General features: G+C 34.7%; 1 protein-coding gene across 1 annotated transcript; it reads right to left on the bottom strand.

Moving 5' to 3' along the window:
* Nucleotides 1-5,054: 5,054 nt before the first annotated feature.
* On the bottom strand, nucleotides 5,055-8,257 carry LOC107948794 (caffeic acid 3-O-methyltransferase). The gene is made up of 4 exons (XM_016883445.2): nucleotides 7,602-8,257; nucleotides 5,922-6,232; nucleotides 5,738-5,802; nucleotides 5,055-5,608 (listed from the first exon to the last, which is right to left on the bottom strand). Exons 1-4 carry the CDS (start codon nucleotides 8,018-8,020, stop codon nucleotides 5,306-5,308), a joined length of 1,098 nt encoding a protein of 365 aa, XP_016738934.1. The 5' UTR covers nucleotides 8,021-8,257; the 3' UTR covers nucleotides 5,055-5,305.
* Nucleotides 8,258-9,615: the final 1,358 nt, after the last annotated feature.

The following is a 9,615-nucleotide window of genomic DNA, read 5'->3' as shown; positions in this document are numbered from 1 at the left end:
ACTTACAAATCTCTCAAGCTTCATACACATAGTATCAACTACCACATAGGTTTCATACGTACCTGTACTTTCCCGTATTTATTTATTTCATTCTCACCTCTTTGTTCAATACGTTAAATCATTCGAAAATCTTTCAATGCTCTAAGAACTCGCACACTTAGTGCATAAATAATTAGCCAAAGCTATAACGATATCGCACACTTAGTGCCATCACATTAAACCGAAACTATCTCGCTATTGCACACTTAGCGCCACATAAAGCCGAAGCTATTCCAATTCGCACACTAAGTGCTCTATATAGCCGAAGCTATCTCGAAATGCACACTAGGTGCCAAACATATTCAATTTGTCGTTGTACACTGTTGTAGTCGCATATATACAATTTATGTATTATTAAAAAATTAAAAACATAATAGTAACAATGTTTATCACGTAAGAACTTACCTCGTACTCAGAATTGACGAATCGGTTCGATTACTCGATAACCTTCAATTTTCCATGATCTAAATCCGATTCATTTCTTTCTCGATCTATATAAATTCAAAATTAACTCATTTAATCTCCTATTCATTCAATTTCATCCAAAAATATACGTTTTGGCATTTTTGTACTTTAGCCCCTAAACTTTCACATTTTGAAAATTTAATCCTTATTTCACAAATACATAAAATTACACCAATTCATTACAAACCAATGTGTGTCGAGTTACTATAGTGCCCCTAGCAGCCAATATTTTTCATTTATTTCCCAGTTTAACCCCTCAATTTACACTTTTATCAATTTAATCCCTAATATGTATTTTTACTCAAAATCACTTTACAAAACATGTATATCAAGCACCAAGCTTTCATAATTCATCATCAAACATCATAAAACACATGAATTCATCAATGGAAACTTTCAAAATCATCAACTCTTTCAAAAATTGAGACATGGGCTAGCTAGAACATGAAGCAACGATCACAAAAACGTAGAAATCATCAAAAATTGAGCTAAAACACTTACCAAATTAAGCTTGCAAGTGCCAAAAGCTTAAACCTAATTTAGCTTCTTTTCTTCTTTGTATTTTTGGCTAGATGATGATGATAACACATAATTTTTGTTTTGTTTTTATTTAATATACCTTAATAACTGATTTACAAATTTAACCTTGTTATTAAACAATTTAATCACCTTAATAATTGCCTATTTATGTCCATTCCCACTATCCATGGTCTAATATCAATATAAGAACCTTTCATTTAATAAGCCATGACAATTAAGCACTTTTAACTTAAAGAATGCAACTTTTGCATTTTACGCGATTTGGTCATTTTTCTCAAATTAAACTTTCAAACGATAAAATTATCTCACGAAATTTTCACACATATCTAAATACATGCTGCAAACACCAAAAATAATATTAAAATATTTTTACAACCTCATATTTGTGGTCCTGAAACCACTATTCTGATTTAAGCTAAAACCGAGCTGTTACATCTATAGAAGCCGCCTCATTTTCCTCCCCATCCCCTCTTTTGAGCCCAGCTACGAGAGGCAATAGATTAACCATATCTTGCATCAGTAATAGTAGTTGTGTTTACCTTAACAAAAATAGGAGGTTCCTTACGATCTGAAAGGATGAGAAGTAAGGAATGGTGCATGCCTTTCGATTCCTCCCATTTTTGTTTTAAACATTTCCCATATGCTACAATATAATTCCAAGGCTCCTTCATTAGCTCATAAAATATCAAAGCCACACCCTTACAATAACATGAGGTTCCTTATGATCCACGGGGATGACAGGTAAGGAATGGTGCATGCCCTCTGATTCCTCCCATTTTTGTTCTAAACATTTCCCATATGCTACAATATGATTCTAAGGCTCCTTCATTAGCTCATGAAGTATCAAAGCCACCCTGTCCTTTGAGTTAAAGGGTTACGACTGGTCGTGAGTCTCAAGCAATCTATTGCTCATGAAACCCCATCCAAAATTGCATTCTGAGTTCTAGTTTGTGCCATTATCAAACAGATAGTAATTAAAGACTTTGCAGAGGTTGATGTACCAGAGAACAATGAAAATATCCTTTCTATCATTATAAGTTACTTTCTGGCCTCTTTGTAACGCTCCAGTGGAGGCTTATAGTTGAATAGGTCTATAGGGGTAGGATCCATTCAATAGGAAAATTGAATTCAAATAGAACTTAAGTTCTAGAATAATATATTTGTGGCACTCTAGGCTCATGGTATTGATCCTCACATGCAAGATTTCCCCTATCCTAGGGATCCTTTGGCGTTGGGAGAAATACATTAGGCTCAATTGGTTTGTAGCTATTCCCCCTATCAACTAAAATGTATTTTGAAACACCCTTATCATGGGCCACATCCCTGACTCATGTCAAAGGATGATGAACACAATGATGGTCCACCAAGAAGCCTATTTATACAGCCCTTACAAAATAGTGTTCTATGACCCAAACATTCCAGCGCTTTATAGCCAATACAATCTAAGCACGTGTCTTGTGAAACAACACACCCTATCATTGGCTCTGTATCCTCTTAAAAAGCTGTACAGCTTGTTCATTTAATATAGTTGTTTTAGAACCTTAGATGCATCCCCCATCTTTCTTAAAGTATCATCAACATGCACAACAACTAACCTTTGCTATTCCAACTGCTTCATTCCCTTATACGCTCAAACATGACACCCATTAGGAATCCATTCGAATTGCCTCGAGATAGGCCACTTTATAACCTACCTCTTGACCAAGAGGGAAATTGTTATACCCTTACCCTAGCTTAGACACGTGGCAACACAAGAAGCGTCTTAGAAAGCACCCATGGGTGACTCTCCGTCTTATACAATCAATAGGACATAACAACCTCATAACACATGCCTCACACTACCCACAAGGGGCCACCCGCTATTGGTTGTCCATGGGAACTACTAAAGGACCATTAGGACATAACAACCTCATAATACCTTAGTAAAGGGAATGTCAAAGTAAGACTGCAAAGTACTATGCTTGATGACAACTTACATGTAAAGGACCTACCATCTACCCGACCATACAAGCAGGCAATCATCTGTATTATTGGTGATGTGGCACTTCCAAATAAGAGGACCTTCCCCTATATATACCCCAACACATGATGTATGAAAGATCTCTCTTTCCCCACTTAAGCCTTTCACTTGCTTACTTAGCCTTCTCTTTCCTTCTCATCTCCTATGTTTTCCTCCATTTCTTTCACCTCTTTTAGTTTTTCCAACACTCCACCTATCACAGGTAAACCAACCCCATAGTCAGCACCACTATCTCCTCCTTATCTTCTTATTGTTAAACACCTGTATCAACAAAAATGTTTTGGAACTTCATGATAAGTTTCTAGGATGTTTGGGGATGTCAAGTATTGATACCTTGCCTTCATATACTGATACATGCAAAGTCAATAACTAAAAAGCTATAACATTAGGACCATGTATCGACACATAAAGAACCATGTACCATTACATGTCCACTTGTACTTACAAAACTATGTTTCGAAGCCCTCAAAATAACTCTAAATTAGGTATAATTGTTATAGCTCCGTAAAAGAACCTTAGGAATGATTTAAAAAGTGTTTTAAGACCAGGAAATTATTGATAAAGATTTAAATTGACAAAAATGATTTGGTTTTGGCAAAACCCATACTATTTTATATCTAATAGCTTGTGTTACAAACCTAACGGGCAACCAAATCCCCCTTTTATGTTTTTAACATGCCGAAACACTTATAAAATGGATTAAATTTTGTGATGTGTCTTAAGGCTTTAAAATGTGGGATAATGTTGATTTTCAATTATTTAATTTGGTTATTTCCATGATAAACTTTATTTTAAGTTTTTCGAACTTTGATTTTACTGAATAGAGGCTTCTATTTGAACTCGATCGAAAAGGAAATAAAAAGGGATATTTTTCTAAATAAGTTAAAAAAAATTCAAGATTTTGAGCTTTTGATTGGATTTATTTGGATTCTTGAGGTTAAATCCGCATATTAATGAATTTCTAAAGGCTTCAATTTAGTGTTAAATATGTTGGTTTAAATTGCAAATAATTTGAACTTCATTTGAATTTGTGGGATTCGAATAAAATTCTAAATCTTGGACCAAATTGAGTTTCGATGGATGTATTGAAATTGTTTAAAATTTTGTTGGTTTAGTTGATGAAATTTTTGTACAAAATTTTATTTTTGATTAATTTTGGTTCCATGATGGTTCTCAGTTTTCAAGCCCAGATCAATTTGAAAAATATGAAATCCAATTCATTTTTCAAAACCATTTTTGAAGACCCATTGGAAGCCCATCATTTTTAGCTAACCTTTTATCCAAGCCCAAATTCACTTGAAATTGGTTTCAAATCAAAATCCAAGGTCGTTAGAAAAGAAAACGGTTTGAAACCCTAGCTTCCCTTCCAGCCGCCGCACATAGGCAACAATAAAGGAGCCTTGTTTTTCAATAAAAACAGCAGTACAAGGTAAATAATAAAAGAGGAAATCACATTTTGGAGTACAAAACAGATCAACAACGGATAATACATCAAAGTCGATTAAATAAAACATTACTAAACAGAATAATATGAGATTAACGAAACTGTATAAAACCTGCATGAAGCAGTACAAGGTAAATTAGTAAAACTCAGTAACTATAATCAATTTATTTAAATTTATCTTGAATCAAAATTAAGATTTCACTAATTGACTAAAGATTTCTCCAATTTTATTAAGCAAGTTTACTTTTGGTATTTTTAGTGAAAATTTGTTTTCCAGACTTGTGTATGCAGCTCTCTAAATTAATTAATAATATATATATTATATTTACCAAATTAATTTATATTACTGTGTGGTGCTTTAGTAAATTTTTTGTTTGTTAAGTTGTGATGAGGAGTGCATTCTAACTTGAGCAGCCTTTTAAGGGTGAAGATCTTCCAGGCCCGGAGCTACATTGATACTTGTTAAACCCGGTTTACGATCCAGTAAGATGATTTGACAACCATTTCCCAAGTTTTGGTAAAAGAAAATGGCAGCAAACAGGAACATTTATACAATACAATCAGCTTCTTCATGATTTCTTTTCTCAAACTCGAGGTTTTATGACATTAATCAACATTTGCTTATTAGTTTACATTGAGGCCAGGATAGAATTATAAGCATACGTATAAAACAGTATTTATCATACACAAGCAGCACAAAATCTCGTCCTTATTTGTTTTCTGTGTGCAAGCCACCTTTGAGACAATCGCCCAAATAACAGTGTGAAGCATGTAACCAAAACACATAGATTCAAAGTTCAAACCCTTTTGAGAAACTCCATGATGTATGTGCCGAAAGCGCAGCATTTTACTTGGAAACCTTGAAACCCAGCACTCCTTGCCAAGGCCTCGAATTCTTTCTCAGTCCTCTCTTTCCCACCAGGATTGTGAGCCAACATGATGCAATCAATATGGACAACTAACTTTGTGTCAAGGCTAGGATCTGGGTAATCTGGGAGAATACATTCTGCGACAATTACTTTTCCGTTGTCCGGTAAAGCTTCGTAGCACTTCTTCAAAAACTTGGAGCAGTGCTCATCGCTCCAATCGTGGCATATCCACTGCATCAGCACAAATCATGGTTGATGAGGCTAGTAAAATTTTGGACACGTGTTTTCACCATGGTTAATGTACCAGCCAATTCCAAAACTGAAGTTGTTAGTGTTTTCAGTTGATTAATTCAAACTCACCTTCATGAAGATGGCGTCTCCTTTTGGAACACTTTCAAACATGTCTCCACCAACATGCTCCACACCTACAACCAAAAAACAGTCCACTCTCGTTTCAAAAAAGGAATAATGCAGTTTTGTCCATTCATGGAGGAAATTAGAAAGTACTTAAAAATGACTTAAGGAAACATGGATAACGTCATACCAGGATAAGCAGGAGCATCCTCAATGACATGAGGCAAATCAAAGTTGATGCCCTTTATAGAAGGGTGCTTGGTGACAAGCATGTTAAGCGTAGCTCCAGTACCGCCGCCAACATCGACCAGTGTTTTGAGTCCCTCAAAGCCATCATAGGTCTCAAGAATCTTCTTCATGGTAATGGTAGAGTGATCAGACATTCCCCTGTTGAAAACCTTGTTGAATCTAGGATCCGTGCCATGATACTCGAATGCGGTCATACCATAGGCTTTGTTGAAGGGAATTCCACCTTCCAGCACGGCATCTTTCAAGTAGTACCTGCAAATGGTCCAACATACACACTTCTCAATACACTTCTCAATCCAATCTAAACTTGGACAACATCTCTGCGCTTAAGTAATGAACTTCACCACTTTGCTTGAAATGTTGAAACTTTGATCCTTCACATCAGCCCAGTTGTGTTATATCATTTCAAATATCCATTCACATACAAAATAGCTTAAACTTTCAGCACTACTTTCAAGAATTCTAAATGAAGAAGGATCAAAGAGTAATATGAAATTGTTAGCTAGAAAATTTTGATAACCTGTCCCTAACATACTGAAGGGTAATCGATAATCATATTTCTGGTTTGAATTGAAATTAAAACCGTCCCTGACTGCCAACTTATTGCCACATTAGGGTATCTCAATTTAGTGATATTGACATGTTAACCTGTGTGGCGGCCACATGTATTTTTATGTTGGTATGACAAATAATTTAAAAATTATAAAAATAAAAAATTTAAAATTTAAATAAAGTTCACGTGAATTGCCATGCTTGTTATGCTTAAAAATTTAACATTTTAATAAATATTTTCATTAAAAAACAATAATTTAAATTTTTTTTAAATATTGATTGTTAAATTCGAATTTTTTTAAAAGTTGAGCTTTAAATTTAGTTAAAAAGAAAAAACTAAATTAACAAAATTGTAAACATTCAAAATTAAAATTGATATTATGTGAAAAAAATTCATGTTTAAATTAATCATATGCATTAATTAAATCAACTTTATGTCTCTTTCAAAAAAAAAGCTTTATCTTCATTATTTTATTTTTTTATTATAAATATGAAAAAAAAATACGGTTTTTCGGTAAGCTATTCCAAATGCCAAGCGGGTGGCCTCAATTATTAATCAGATTTACCTAACTTATGCTGTAGCAGTATAACATACATCCTACCTAGGGGATCCCGGCTTCTCTCTTTTCTTCTCAATCTTGAAAGTTGAGGATCATGTTATCAGGAAGGATCATAGTTGTATATATTCCACTAAAACTGGGAGCCACACTTTGTTTTAAGTATCAACAACATGCTTGAAACTCACCACATATAAAGTATTACTATGATCGTTTCTTCTTCATGTAACTGATCACGTTCAATTTCAATGTCTCCTTTCGTTATTAATATATTTAGTATGTGTATCTTGAAAGTAAAATGCGATATGCTTAAAGTCACAAACAGCAGGAGTTTAAATAAATTTAATTGGTTCATGCAATTATTTTAAAAGATCTCCTCTCTTTCTAACAGTGGCATCTTTTATGCCAAAAGCAATCCGGGTTTAAAAGTAATGAGAGATCCTTAAAGATTGTAAGGACGTAAAAAATTGAAGATAAAGGAAAGAAGTAAAATAAGTAGAGGAGGTACTGACCAGCTCTCCATAAGGACCTTGTCTTGATTCATGAGACTGAGGGCGGAAAGAGTGACGCCATCTTCATTCTTGGTCAAGAATTTGCAGACAGGGCCAAGACCATAGAGTCTCTCCACTTTGCCATCAGGAAGAGTGCGCAAGGAGCAAGTGAGGATGGAGTAGGTAGCCAGGAGGCGCAAGATGCGGTCTAGCATGACAGGTGCATCGGGGTTGTTGGTGGGGAGCTGGGAAGCCAATTCTTTTGGGGAGAGGAAAGCACCTGGGCCAGCTTTGGCCATGATCTCCAGCAGGTCAAGTTCTATGGCCGACTTGAGGACCATCGGAAGGACTGAGGCACTGGTGAGTTGCATGGCGAATAAGTTGGCTTCCTCATCCGAGACTTGGGTGGGAGTCATTTGGGTTTCACCGGTTGAACCCATTGTTTTGGGATATTGGAGTTTTATCGGAAACGCTGACAAAGAGTTTAAATGATAGTGGTAATGGCTGATAGGCACGAAGAGGGGTTATATATGGTGTTTTGTCTCAACAACCACTTCGTTCATGGTCCCCATTTCCCCTGTACAGCTACTCGGTGCCCACCACCTAAAATGATAACCCCTCACCCGCACCTTTTTTTTTTTATTATTATTACTCCACTGAGTTCACTTCCCCTCCCCCGGTAGGAACGGTGGGCTTATTTAATTATTGGGTTATATCCGTTCAACTTGATTCGTTGGATTTGTTTAGACCTTCGATGTGGTCTAATGTAATTTGGATTAGCTTTTGTTCTAAATTATTATATAATAATAAATATTTTTATATAAATATATTTTTATTAATTAATATATTAATATCATAAAATAAAAAATAAAGGGAATAAACGAAAAGAGAAATAAGACTAAAAGTAATTATTTTATTGATCATGATATTTACAATGTTTGTTTAAAATTTATATTTATAGATATAAGAAGTATAAAGAAAATAAAACTTAACTCCTAATGGATAGTAGAGTCGTAAAGTATATCAAACTTCTTATTCTAATAGACATCCACTTTATAATAATAAAACATTTATAACACTCCACTTGAGTGTCCATCTTTAGATAATGTACGTCGTTAAAACCTTATTAAGACAAAAATTGAAAAAAAAATTGAAAAAAAGAGAGAGTACACATACAATGTACTTTTTTATTCCACAATCAACCTTAAAAAATTCATCTCTCTCTCTCTATCTCTTAATACACTTGTCAACCTCCTAAACCTATTTGTGAAGTCTAAAACACCAATGGCAATGTACTAAATATTTTCTATCTAAAATATGCATAACATGTTACCTCATTAAAACCCTTACTAGAAAAATCTAGTTGGACAAAACCTCAGTTAAGAGAAAAAGAGTGCAGTATGTATTTACTCCCCTCAAGACAACATCACATAATATATCACATTCTATGTATTCAATCTTGAATACTATATTTTCAAATGATTACTTGAACTGATTTAATAAATGTTTATATCATCATTTTCTAGAAATTATGAGTGAGAAAAAATTTTGGGGAAATATATTTTGATCTCTTTAGAAGTCTCAATAATAATCATAACAAACTTTAACCATAATCCTTCTATAAAAATACATATATTCAATCAAGTCAATAAATAAACACCTACTAACCTATGACATGACTCGCTCTACTAACCCTTTACAATGGTTGGCTATCTGAAAGGTCTCGACAAGCCACTTTATAACTTACCTCTCGACTGGAAGGCAATTGTTATACCTCCACTCAGCAGGACATATGGCAAGACATATGGCAAGTTGTTGGACAACCAGCAAATAACCCTCCATTGGGAGCAATTCGCGTACAACCCTCCATAAGGAATCATTTATATTAACCATTCATGTAGGATGGTTCGTAGATGGCCCTTTATGAATCTTATCCGAACCAGCATAGAGACAACCCGCTATTCACCCTCCGTAGGGACCGCCAAAACATAACCAACTCATACGACCCCGAGGACAAGAATATTAAAGTAGGAAC

The sequence above is a fragment of the Gossypium hirsutum genome, chromosome A08 (assembly GCF_007990345.1).
Source record: "Gossypium hirsutum isolate 1008001.06 chromosome A08, Gossypium_hirsutum_v2.1, whole genome shotgun sequence".
Classification (NCBI taxonomy): Eukaryota; Viridiplantae; Streptophyta; class Magnoliopsida; order Malvales; family Malvaceae; genus Gossypium; species Gossypium hirsutum.
The sequence above is the reverse complement of the archived record's forward strand: the minus strand, read 5'-3'. Positions and strand labels throughout refer to the sequence as shown.